Source organism: Geotrypetes seraphini, chromosome 5 (genome assembly GCF_902459505.1).
Source record: "Geotrypetes seraphini chromosome 5, aGeoSer1.1, whole genome shotgun sequence".
Taxonomy (NCBI): Eukaryota; Metazoa; Chordata; class Amphibia; order Gymnophiona; family Dermophiidae; genus Geotrypetes; species Geotrypetes seraphini.
In genome coordinates this window covers 55761083-55774667 of record NC_047088.1, presented here as the reverse complement: position 1 = coordinate 55774667, position 13585 = coordinate 55761083, and the positions used below count along the sequence as shown (strand labels likewise).

The following is a 13585-nucleotide window of genomic DNA, read 5'->3' as shown; positions in this document are numbered from 1 at the left end:
AACTTAGCTTATATGTATAGTGATTTAACCAGGCAGGAGAGGCTCTTCCCTGGTTAAATTGTGCTGGCTAACCTTAGAGTAGATATGCAATGACATTTAACCAGAAGTGTTGCAGTATAATTGCTCTGACCACCATGGCACTATGGTGATGGCAAATGTAATTTATTTGTTAAACTGTTGAGGATAAGGAAACATGAACATGTGGCATAAATACGCATGAGTCAAGTCTCTTTCATTTGAAAGGAAGCTCTGGAATGAGAGGGCATAGGATGAAGTTAAGAGGAGATAAGCTCAGTAGTAATCTAAGGAAATACTTTTTTACAGAAAAGGGTGGTAGATGTGTGGAATAGTCTCCGGGACACAGAGACTGTGTCTGAATTCAAGAAGGCATGGGATAGGCACATGGGATCTCTTAGAAAGAGGAAGACATAATGGTTACTGCAGATGGGCAGACTAGATGGGCCATTTGGCCTTTATCTGCCATCATGTTTCTATGAGAAACTGGGCCTCTGCTCCTTTGAGAAGAGAAGACTGAGAGGGAATATGATCGTAACATTCAAGATATTGAAGGGAATTGACTTAATAGAGAAAGAGAGACTGTTCATCCTCTCCAAGGTGAAGAGAATGAGAGAACGAGAGGGCACTCGCTGAAGTTAGAAGAGAAAAGATTCCGTACAAATGTAAGGAAGTTTTTCTTCACCCAGAGAGTGATAGAAACCTGGAATGCTCTTCCAGAGGCTGTTATAGGGGAAAACACCTTTCAGGAATTCAAGACAAGGTTGGATAAGTTCCTACTGGAACAGAACATACGCAGGTAAGGCTAGACTCTTATAGGGCACTGGTCTTTGACCTAAGGGCCACTGCGTGAACGGACTGCTGGGCACGATGGACCACTGGTCTGACCCAGCAACGGTAATTCTTATGTTTTTATGTTACATTATATTGGTTGAAGATGGAGTACAGAGTTCTATAAAAGTTGTTATTGCTGGTTTATTTGAGGGTGCATCAACTGGGTGTTTCATCTTATGTACACTCTTGTGTACTACGTTCTGCTGGACACTTTGATCTAATTATTCCAACACACAAAAAAAATTGCACTTGGAAGCAGTGAGAACTAGTATATTTTCATGTGCTGGTCTTATTCAATGGAACAAACTCCAGTTTATATCAGACACCAAAAGGAGTTATGCACTTAAAAAAAGAAAACCTGCTGAAACATCATTTATTAAGATGAAATATGAGCACCGACATTCCGTTTAATGAAAGATGATTGCTGATTTTTGTATGTTTCGATGTTCTGTTTGTTTACTGTGTATTAGTGCTGCCCGATTCACGATTCGAATTGGTTCACCTATTCACTTCGGGTGAATCGATTCGAATCGGTTAAAAAAATAAAAATAAAAAATTGGCTTCCCGATTCGCTTGGCCCTCGCCCACTAAAGCAGGAGCAGCAGCGCTGCTCTTGCTGGCTGGCAGCTGCCACACCTTCTTTAGAGGGCGAGGGTCAGTTGGGAAGTGCTGCTGTTGGCTTCCCCCCCGCGTCCGGCTTCCACTCCCCTGGTCTCCCGCTTCCCCCCCCTGGCCTCCCCGCACTATTTACCTTCCAGGAACAGCCTGCTAACAAGATTGCGGTGCTAGCGATCTTTGTACTTCTTTGGAGCTGTTTCCTTTGTCCCAGTCCTGCCCCTCCTCTGACATCAGAGGAGGGGCGGGACTGCGACAGAGGAAACAGCTCCGAAGAAGTACAAAGATTGCTAGCACCATGATCTTGTTTGCAGGCTGTTCCTGGAAGGTAAACAGTGCAGGGAGGCCAGGGGGGAAGCCGGACCCCAGTGGGAGGCCAGGGGGAATACACAGGCCTTCCGGGGAGGGAGTGAGCAGTCCTTCGGGGTGGGACAGGCAGGCAGGCCTTCAGGGGGAACAGGCAGGCAGGCCTTCAAAGGGGGGTGACAGGTCTTCAAGGGGGGGATATGCCTTCAAGGGGTGGGACAAGCTTTCAAGGGAGGGACAGGTCTTCAAGGGGGGAAAGGCCATTAGGGGGGACAGGCAGGTCTTTAGGGGGGACAGACAGGCCTTCATGGGTGGGATGCAGACCTTTAAGGGGGGGACAAGCCTTCAAGGGGGAAACAGGCCTTCAGGGATGGTGGCACAGGCCTTTAGGGGTGGGGTGCAGGCCTTCGGGGGGGGACAAACTTTCAAGGGGGGGACAGACCTTCTGGGGAGGGGGGCCCTGGTATAGAAGTACACGGAGGGAGGGAAGGGGGGGTTCAAAGAGATGTGCATATGCCGGACTTTGGGGAGGAAGAAATGGGTCTGAAAATAGAGGAGAGGGAGAGAGATGATGGAAAATGAGATTTAGGGAGGGAAGGAACAGAAAGGGAGAGAAATTGGATGCAAGGGATGGTGTGAAGGGGGGGATAGAGATACTGGATAGGAGGGTAGTTGGAAAAATAAAGGGAGAGATGGTAGACCCTGGGGTGGTGGGGAAGGAGGGAGAGATGCTGGATGAAAGGGTAGTTGAGAAAAGGTGGATCTGTGGAGGGAGATGAAAAAAGGAAAGATGCCAGACCTCCAGGGGAGGGAAGGGAAATGGAAGGTGAGGACAGAGATAGAAGATGGATGGTTAGCAGGGAGAAAGAAGAAAGAAGGAGACCCTGGCAAGCAAATTATCAGAAGACAACCAGAGCCTGAGACCAACAAAATTTGAATAATGACCAGACAACAAAAGGTAGAAAAACTAATTTTATTTTCTGTTTTTTTGATTACAATATGTCAGATTTGAAATGTGTATCCTGCCAGAGCTGGTGTTGGACCGCAAACGTGAGCTAGAATTTAGCAGAGAGGAAAAGTCTTTTTTGTTTGTTTATTTTGTTTACACCACAGCACCAGTGTGGTTAGGAGAAGGCAAAGGGGGTGAAGAGGCTGTAAAATAAACCCACCAGGATGTTTGAAAAAAAACAACAAAAAACCCACCCAATTAGGAAGGAAAATCAAATCAAATCGAAAAACCAATTCAATAGGCTGAATCGAATCGAATCAAAATTTTTTTTTCCTGATTCGGGCAGCATTACTGTGTATATTATGTTATAATCTGCCTTGTTAAAGGTGGACTATAAATAATAAACTACAAACTATAGAGACTATTATAAAGAACATAATGACAGAACATATACATAAGCATGGATTAATGAGAGAAAGCCAACATGGGTTTAGTCAAGGGAAATCTTGATTCACTAATCTACTGCATTTCTTTGAAGGGGTGAATGAACCTGTGGATAAAGGTGAGCCAGCTGTATTTGAATTTTCCAAAAGTCATTTGACAAAGTATCTCATGAAAGGAAATTAGAGAGTCATGGTATAGGAGGTAATGTCCTATTATGGATTAAGAATTGATTGAAAGACAGAAAACAGGGGGTAGGTTTAAATGGTCAGTATTCTCAATGGAGAAGGGTAAATAGTGGAGTGTGCTTGGACTGCTGCTTTTTAACATAGTTATCAATGAGATGGGAATAATTAGTGAGATAATTAAATTTGTTGATGACACAAAGTTGTTCAAAGTTGTTAAATTGCAAGAGGAAACTGGGCATCAAAATGGCAGATGATGTTTCATGTGAGCAAGTACAAAGTGATGCATGTGGGAAAGAGGAACCAAAACTCTAGCTACATGATGCTGGGTTCTGTGTTAGGAGTCACTGCCCAGGAAAAGGATCTAGGAGTTATCGTTGAGGATACTTTGAAACCCTCAGCTCAATGTGCAGTGGCGGCTAAGAAAGCAAATAGAATGTAAAAAATTAGCAGGAAAGGAATGGAAAACAAAGGTGTAAATGTTATAATGCCCCAGTATTGCTCTATGATACTGCTGCACCTCAAATACTGTGTGCAATCCTGGTCCATATCTCAAAAAAGATATAGTGGAATTAGAAAAGGTACAGAGAAGAGCAACAAAAATGATAAAAGGGATAGGATGACTTCCCTATGAGGAAGCCTAAAGTGGCTAGGGTTCTTCAGTTTGGAGAAAAGATGGCTCAGGGGTGAAATTATAGAGGTCTATAAAATACTAAGTGGAGTAGAAAGGGTAGATGTGAATCGCTCCAAAAATACTATAACTAGAGGGCATGCGATGAAGCTACTAAGTAGTAGATTTAAAACAAACCAGAGAAAATATTTCTTCACACAAAGTGCAATTAAACTCTGAAATTAATTGTTGGAGAATGTGGTGAAATCAGTTAGCTTAAAAGGGTTTAAGAAAAGTTTGGCTAATTTCCTATAAGAGAAGTCCATAGGCTATTATTGAGATGGCTTTGGGAAATTCTAGGATAAGCAGCATAAAATCTGTTTTATTAATTGGAATCTAGCTAGGTACTTGGGACCTGGGTAGGCCACTTTGGAAATAGGATACTGGGGCTCCTTGGACTTTTGGTCTGTACATTCTTATGTGTCACCCAATGGCAGTACAGTAGGGTTTCGGTGAATTTTGGTGGCCTCACACTTTCCACCATAAATGTAGTGGGTAGGGTGGGATATGGGCCTAGTTCCTCCTATGTCTCACTACACTGCCCACCAGGCTACTCTAGACACCTGCTTGTTGCTCTACTGGGATTTACCATAATAGCTGCAGTTATCATAGAGTCCTATACATACTGTTTCTTTAACCCACACCAAAGAAAAATCCAACTGGTCTGCAGCAGAAGTAGAGCACCAAACACATAAACAAGAACTGCAGAAATGATATACAAAGCACAGGAACTTTATTGGAGTCAATAAAATGTTGATGGTTCTTGTTGATAAGAAAACAGGACCTGACACGGTCCATGTTTCGAAAAACACTCCTTCCTCAGGGGTCCGGGATGCTCATTGTCTCACTTATAGAGAACCATATAATGTAGAACAATAATCGAAGGCAACAGGTGACAAAAAAACTCCTGTGCTGTTGCTGCACAGTTAACAAACTCATTGCATAAGTGCAACAGCATAGGAAGGAGTGTTTTTTAAAACACAGACCGTATCAGATCCTGTCTTTTTATCAAAGAGAACATCAACATTTTATTGACTCCAATAAAGTTTCTGTGCTTTGTGCATAATTTCTGCAGTTCTTATTTTTGTGTTATGTACTGATTTTTCCACATCTTTGAGGGGTTGGAAGGGGGGGGGGGTCAGTGACCACTGGAGGGAGGGGTGGGGGGTCATGTATTCATGCATCAAGTGGTCATATAGTCAGTTTGGGTACCTTTTTGACTAAAGCATTTTTAAAACAAGTCTAACTCCAAACGTCTAAATGACACCCTAAACATCTTCAAAAAGTTTGATTATCTCTGCAAGACAATCAAGTCCAAAGACTGCCCTAATCCCTCCCAAAACACACTTCTATAATGCCCCCTTATGATTTATTTTATTTATTTAAATACCGCCTATTAATTGTCTAAACGGTTTACATTCAGGTACTTGGTCATTTGTCCCTATCTGTCCTGGTGGGCTCACAATCTGTATAACGTGCCTGGAGCAATGGAGAATTGAGCGACACAAGGGTCACAAGAAGAAGTGCGAGGCTTGAACCCAAAACCTCAGGGTGCTAAGGCTATATCTCTAACCACTAGGCCACTCCTTCCTCCTTTAAATGGACTGGAGGACAAATGACTTGTAAGATGTCTAAAAAGTCAGTTTTTGAAAATCGACACTTGGACGTTTTGACGATTAAAACGTCCAAGTGCCAATTTATTTGATATTTTGGACGTCTTTCTGTTAAAAGTATATTCTTATAGAATAATCCTGATGTGGTTTATCTACTTTGCTATATTGCATACATACTGTTGGTTAGTAGGTGATTTTGTTGGAGTGGACTGAGTGGATGTGCACTTCCAAGGCTGTGTTGGCTTTGCAGTGTGGCATGACTCCCACCATGCTGTGATCCTGTTGTGATTGGAGACTGAAGCTTTTCTTTATCCCAGGATGATTCACTGCCACCTGCAAAACCGTGTGGAAAAGCAATAAGCATGGTATTTTTCATGTGGATTTTTTTTTTCTGATGTACAAGTATATAAAAGCAATGAAGATCTCATTTAAAACTTATAGCAGGAATGCTGGTTAAGATTAAATAATGGAACTAAGGGCTCCTTTACTAAAGTGCACTATGCTTTTTAGCGTGTGCTAAATATTAGTGTGCGCTAAACACGCGCTAAACGCTAATGCGTGCGTGTTAGTCTATGGATGTGCTAGCGGTTAGCACGCACGCAGATTTAGTGTGCGTTAAACGTGCGCTAAAACGCTTAGCGCACCTTAGTAAAACAGGGGGTAAGATATTGTAATAATTTTCTGTAGCTTTTTAAAAAAAAAAAAAATCTCTACAGTATGCTCAATATTCCAAACACCAAATAAAAAAATAAAAAATAAAAAAGGTTCCCTATGAAAAAAAATACAGAAGAAAAGGAAGTAGTGAAGGACCTACAAAAGTAGAAGAAAATCTTGAGTCAAGGAATGACAAACACAATGTTTATTATTATAAAACAAAAATACTGTCATTTAAAAATAAGCCATCTGGTCTACATAAAAGAAATGAAAAACATTAGGAATCCAAAGGAAGGACAATTTTCATCCACCAAATCATTTCAAAATATATTTTGATCCACTGTATTCTTTCTACCAGATCTCTGTTTGGCAATTATGTCTAACGCTGCATTTACTGCCATAGAATTTAACTCTTCAAGATGTCTGGCATTAACCTTCAGATAATTTATACAGAACTAGTATTATAAATACTTAACACTCAAAAATTTCTATTTGGCTAAGAATTCTAAGATTCTTTTAGCTTAACGGCAGTGCCTTTGGTTTGCAACTGGTTTAACTGCAAGTCTAGTTCTTGAGTTCTAAACTGGGGGGGGGGGGGGGGGGAGCTGTCATGCCAGAAGTGTTCAGCTGGGTGGCAGCTGAGTGTGAAACACCCACAGACAGATCAGTCTGGAATCCAGCTCTAGAAAATAGAATACATTCAGGAAAGTGATTTTCCCTTTGAACAGTAAAGCATGCCATGAAGCCATAAAGGCAAGACAGTGAACAAACTGGTTTAACTCATCTCCAACTGGCTCAGCTGAATGAACACTTTCTGGCCAAGTCATTTGGAGAGTAAGGGATTAAGGTTAAATGCCAAAAATCCCCAGCTGGAAACATTATGCTACTGTGCTTTAGAAGTTAATATCAGAATTCATTTCTGCATAGCAAAAAAGCAGTTTGGCACATAAATTATTTCTTACAAAATTGAACAAGGTATGTGCATTTAAAGATGTATACACATATTTCTTCAGTCTGAGCAGAAGTGTTCCTGGAGGATGAGGTTTGCATTTATGCACATAAGTGCATAAAATAAAGCAGGAAATCTGTGCATGCCTCAGAACAGGTATAAACATGTCCATGCATTTCTCATTGGGTAATATGAATACTATAAGTATGCACACACTTTCCTCTTTTTAAAATTAATAGTACAGTAAAGCTTTGGATTCTTGCCCAGAAATAGCTAAGAAGAAAAAAAAAAAAAATTAAATTGAATCAGGTTGGGCAGACTGGATGGACCATTCGGGTCTTTATCTGCTATGTTACTATGTTACAATATGGAGGCATTTCTATTACTGGGCACATTCATGGAGGCACCCCGATGCCTTATGGTGAGTGCAGTGGAGTAGTAAGAGGGGGGGCAGGGGCAGACCACCCCGGGCGCCATCTTCACAGGGGGCATCAGCACCTCTCCTCCGCTCCCCACGCACCTCTCTAAATGTTTGGCGGCGCAAGCAGCATCTTCCACTTGCTGCTCACGTCGGCCTCAGCTCCCTTCTGATGTCACTTCCTGGTCGCAGGACCAGGACATGGCGTCAGGAGGGAGCTGAGGCCAGCACAAGCGGCGGGTGGAAGATGCAGCTCATGCCAGCAAACCTTTCAAGAAGCAGGTGGGGGGGGTCGGTGGTCACTCAAGCAGCGGGAAAAGTGGGAGAGTGGACAGCATGGTGATTTCTGGGTGCTACCATCTCAGGCATCAACCTCCCTTGCACTAGATGTGTCTATGCCCAGATTCCATTATAGAATACTAGCATAACCCCATATCACTACTACCACTACTATTTATTATTTCTATAGCGCTGAAAGGCATACGCAGCGCTGTACATTTTAACATGCAGCAGAAAGTCCCTGCTCAGAAGAGCTTACAATCTAATTTAGACAGGACATTTAAGGGTTGGGGAGGTTATAACGGGTATAGGTATCTGACAGCAGTGAGGGGGAGTTAAGAGTTGAAGGCAGTTTCAAAAAAAGTGGGCCTTTAGCTTGGATTTGAACACTGCCAGGGACAGGGCACGACATACTAATTCAGGCAACCTGTTACAGGCAAGAAAGAAGGGACGGAGTCTGGAGTTGGCAGTGGAAGAGAAGGGTACAGATATGAGTCTTGCTCGATGAGTGTAGATCACGGGGGGGGGAGCATAGGGGGCGATGAGCAAGGAGAGATATCGGGGGGGGGGGGGGGGAGACTTCAGAATGAGTGCACTTGTAGGTCAGCAAGAGGAGTTTAAACTGTATTTGGAAATGGACAGGGAGCCAATGAAGCAACTTGAGGAGAGGGGGGCCTATGTCTATATGCCTGTAGTTATACCAAGTGTAAGTGTGAAACATGACTAAAACCTGCCCATACTCTACACATGTGTATGCCCTCCTGTATTTACATGTCTTGTTACAGAATAGTGCCTGGGTGCCCTGCTGGCGCTTTTGCGGGTAAGTGTACACTTACATGTTTAAGAACTAGCTTTCTGCGAGTGGCACATATGTACTGGAACCCAGATAGAGAATTATCCTTCATGTGCCTACCTGCCTCATATATCAGATGGCTGTTATAAAATTGCCCTCCTTAAGCCCTTATCTCGTATAATTTTATTATTTATATGCCACTTATATATGTTAAGGAAATCCTAAGAAGTTTACACTGAACAGTGATCAGGTACCCTAAGTATTTTCCCTATCTGTCTCAGTGGGCTCACAATCTAACTATGGTACCCTGGGCAGTGGAGATTTAAGTGACTTGCCCAAGGTCACAAGGGGCAGCACTGGGATCAAACCTGTAACCTCAGGTTACTGAGACAGCAGCTCTTACTACTAGGCCAAATGAAATGCTAACTACTCTCATAGGGAAAAATTCAGTAAATGGCGCTCAAAAGGCAGTGCCCCCCCCCCCAAAAAAAAAAAAAAAATTAAAAAAATCAGCACTGAATAGGATTCTATAAAGGGAATTCTGCGATGCTTGGCCTTTTCAGAATATTGGATAGGATTCACACCAGCTGAAATCTGGTGCAAATCTACACTATGTTATAATACTGAGTGCATCTTAAGGGATTGCCCCTGACCTACCCATGTCCCCCCTATTTTTATGCCCCCTTTTTTAGATCTGTGAGGAGATATTTAGGTGCTATTCTATAAATGGGCATGCAAGTGTAACTTTTACACAAGTGTGACATTTCTGCCCCATTTTGGCACTTTGCATCCCTAAGGCCCTGATTCTTTTAGGGACGCCGAAAGTTAAGCAACAGGATGGTTCCTACGCTGCCCAACTTTTCTGGTTTAATTGACTGCATTGTTTAAAACCAATTAAAAACTAATTTCATAAAATGTATGCGCCTACAGAACAGGTTGCTGATGTCTCATCCACTGAGGCGCCTACTGGCACCTACAGCCAAAGTGGGCATGTCTTGGACCAGAAGTGATCAAAGGCATCAGTAGGAGCCCCAGGTGTACACAATTCCTGTGTAAAGTAGGCGCCGGAAATATAGGCCAGTAAATCCTGGCCTACATTTCCAGCATCTACTTTACACACGGCCGTGATTCTGCAACTGGTACCAGACACACGACTAGTACCGGTTGCAGAATCTGGCCCAAAACTGTCATTTTTCTCTTACGTTATTTTATTTTTTGCCTTACACTGCTAGCCAGTAATACACAGCCACTTAAAAAAAGTAATGCAGGAGAGCCGGTGAGCCTCACATCGGTCCCGGGAAAGATGATGGAGGCGCTGATTAAGGACGGCATCTGTGATCATATCGAAAAAAATGGACAGCTAAGGTCGAGCCAGCATGGGTTCTGCAAAGGTAGATCATGCCTCACAAACTTGTTGTACTTCTTTAAGGGGGTAAATAGCCAGGTGGACAAAGGTGAACCCATAGACATAATTTACCTAGACTTCCAGAAAGCCTTCGATAAGGTACCACATGAGCGGTTGCTCAGGAAACTATGGAATCACGGAGTGCGAGGGGAGGTCCACCGATGGATCAAAAACTGGCTGGCAGACAGGAAGCAGAGGGTTGGTGTAAAGGGCCACTACTCGGACTGGCAAGGGGTCACGAGTGGGGCCCCTCAAGGGTCAGTGCTGGGACCGCTCCTGTTTAACATATTTATTGACGACCTGGAGGCGGGAACAAAATGTGAGGTCATCAAATTCGCAGATGACACCAAACTATTCAGCAAGGTTGAAACCACGGCAGATTGCGAGGATCTCCAAAGGGATCTTACGACACTGGAAGAATGGGCGAAAAAGTGGCAAATGAGCTTCAACGTGGGGAAATGCAAGGTCATGCATATAGGGAGAAGGAACCCGATGTTCACTTACAAAATGGGGGGATCAATGCTAGGGGTCAGTAAGCTGGAAAGAGACCTGGGAGTGATGGTAGACACGACATTGAAGGCGTCGGCACAGTGCGCCACAGCCTCGAGGAAAGCAAACCAAATGTTAGGTATCATTAAGAAGGGTATCTCGACCAGAACGAAGGAAGTCATCCTGCCACTGTACCGGGCTATGGTGCGCCTGCATCTGGAATACTGTGTACAGTACTGGTCACCGTACCTCAAAAAGGACATGGCAATGCTTGAGAGAGTCCAGAGAAGAGCAACTAAACTGATTAAGGGTATGGAAAACCTTACATACACTGACAGACTGAAGAAGCTGGGGCTGTTCTCCCTGGAAAAGCGGAGACTCAGAGGAGATATGATAGAGACCTTCAAGATCCTGAGGGGCATCGAAAAGGTTGACAAGGACAGATTTTTCAATTTGAAAGAAACCACAAGAACAAGGGGTCACTCGATGAAATTGAAGGGGGACAGATTTAGAACAAACGCAAGGAAATTCTTTTTCACACAGAGGATGGTGGACACATGGAACACCCTTCCGGAGGCCGTGATAGGAAATAGCACAGTACAGGGTTTCAAGGAAGACCTGGATAGGTTCCTGGAGGACAAAGGGATTGAGGGGTACAGATAGGAGTAGTGGGAGGTTTAGAGATAAGTGTAGAGGTAGGTATAAAATTAGTCAGGGACCGCTGCTCAGGCAATATGCCTGATGGGCCGCCGCGTGAGCGGACCGCTGGGCGGGATGGACCTCTGTTCTGCCCCGGCGGAGGCGACTACTTATGTTCTTATGTTCTTAGAACTTACCTCCAATTTAGAAGGCGCTAATGGCTCCCACGTTATTCTGTTAGCAAACTAGCTGAATTGCCCATTCATACCCATTCTCTGCCCCTGACATGCCACCTCCCCAAAACATTTTTAAAAAATAAACACTGCAAATTATCACGGGATGATTTAGAATGTCCTTCTTTAGGCCATGTTTGCTATGGTAGACACACGCTTAACACAGCTTCGTAAAAGGGCACCTTAAAAATTTAGGCCATATTAAAAGCAGCTGCCGATTGTGTGTCAATTACACAATGGTGCTATTTATAGAATTGCGCCATCAGTAAAGGTAGCACCGGAAACGTAGGCCAGGGTTTTCAAGACCTATATTTCCAGTGCCTACCTTTGACATGAATCACGCCTAAAGAGGTGATTTATGGTGCCTAACACCACTTCCAGCATTAGCCATGCCGACAGTGGAGGTAGGCACCGTAAAGCACCTCCATAGGTGCAATTCTGGCTTCATTTTTCTAGGTGGCAGAAGGCACCTTGAAATTCATTTTAAAAGGTCTTTGAAATGGCATTTTGCAGTTAACTTAGGCGCCTAACTTAAGGTGCCATTTATAGAATATGGGGTTTAGTGAATATAAAATCAGCTTAATGTACAGTAACCTATATATTAATGTACATGTAACTGATTTCTGCACATTATAAGGTTTTGATGCAGGTTAAAAATATGTATTAAAGCACATGCCGAAAATGAACAGGATAAAAGCCTGAACATCAAGTAAAGTTTGCAGTTCAAAAATTTGAAAACAAACTGAAAATGTTTTGTCTGTGCACAACCCTATGGCTTTGGGAACAGTGAATCTGGAGACACAAAGGGTATATTTAACTGGATGTTTTAGATTTTGAGTTCACAGAAAAATTCACAGTGAATCTAGTCATGGAGGGGCCTGGTAATCTTCTAACTTCTGCCCTTATGCTGATAATTGTAGATTATGGTAAAGATTTGTTATAAGATATGAGTGACCGCTGGAAAGTTCTCAGCCCATGCAACAAAGTTGGGGCAGTTTCCATTGAAGGCTATACACTTAAGTCCAGTCATTTTCCACTTTTTTTTTTTTTTTTGTTCCATCAGAAAAATATGGAATAAAAAAAGTGGGAAATCACTGGACTAATCCCCCCCCCCCCCCACCTTTTAAAAAACCACATTAGCGGTTTTTAGCACAGGCCTTTGTGCTGAATGTTCTGTGCTGCTCCCGACACTCATAGGAACTCTATGAGCATCTGGAGCAGTGCAGAGCATTCAGTGCACCAGCCTATGCTAAAAACGGCTATCTTGGTTTTGTAAAAGGGGAGTGGGGGTAAGTGTATAGCTTTCGATGGAGACTGCCCAACTTTGCTGGTTGGGCTGAGAACTTTACAGCGGCTCCACATACCTGACATGTTTGCATAGCTTAATATTTATCACCAGTCAGAAATATATTTTTGTGGTAAAAATCACTGAGGCATTAAATAGAAAATGAGTCTTGATTAAAGAAAAGAAAAAAATTAAGTAGCAGCATGGAGATACTCATGATTTTTCTGATAACATTTAGCTAATAAGATTGAAACCTACAGATGCAAGACTCTGAGAGATCAATGGCCAAGGAAAAATGAATCACGCCATCATTTTAACAGAATGTCCTGGTTATAAATTATTGTTACAGACTTATAATTTGAACAATGATGAACAGTAGTACATTGACAGAGACTGATATGTTTCCAAGACTGTGTTTACATTCGTTAAACTATTTCTGAGCTATTCTTTGGCAAATCTCCATTGCAGTATAAAATTCCCTAAGTAGTTCCACCAGGTATTTAAAAAACATGAAAATGTTGAAATCACTTAGGAGTCCTTTTACTAAGCTGTGGTGAGCACTGGTGTGTTCTTACTGTAAATTAAAAAGGCATTACCACAGGGTGCACTCATATGTCCTAGGCTAGTTTTGGGTTCAGTGAGCACTTCCCACGTTCTAAAAAATAGATTTTATTTTTTAGAATGGGGGCTTATTTGGGGACAGAGAGTAGGTATGCCCTTCATGAATCAGTCAGTGCATGAGCATTGGCACAGGATTAGCATGGGAGCCCTTAACGCCTAGAAAATAGGTAGCAGTAAAGGCTCATGAGTTAA

The 13585-nt window shown here is 42.8% G+C and overlaps 1 protein-coding gene across 8 annotated transcripts in view; it reads right to left on the bottom strand.

Moving 5' to 3' along the window:
• The window catches only part of DACH2 (dachshund family transcription factor 2), an 845689-nt gene that overhangs the window by 200725 nt on the left and 631379 nt on the right, over positions 1–13585 (bottom strand). For 7 of the 8 annotated variants that reach the window (XM_033945577.1, XM_033945572.1, XM_033945571.1 and 4 more), the window contains one exon: positions 5806–5961. The exons of the other annotated variant lie outside the window; for it this stretch is intronic. In XM_033945577.1, the coding sequence (XP_033801468.1) occupies positions 5806–5961 (156 nt within the window). The remainder of the gene's footprint in view (positions 1–5805; positions 5962–13585) is intronic. 8 annotated transcript variants of the gene reach the window in all.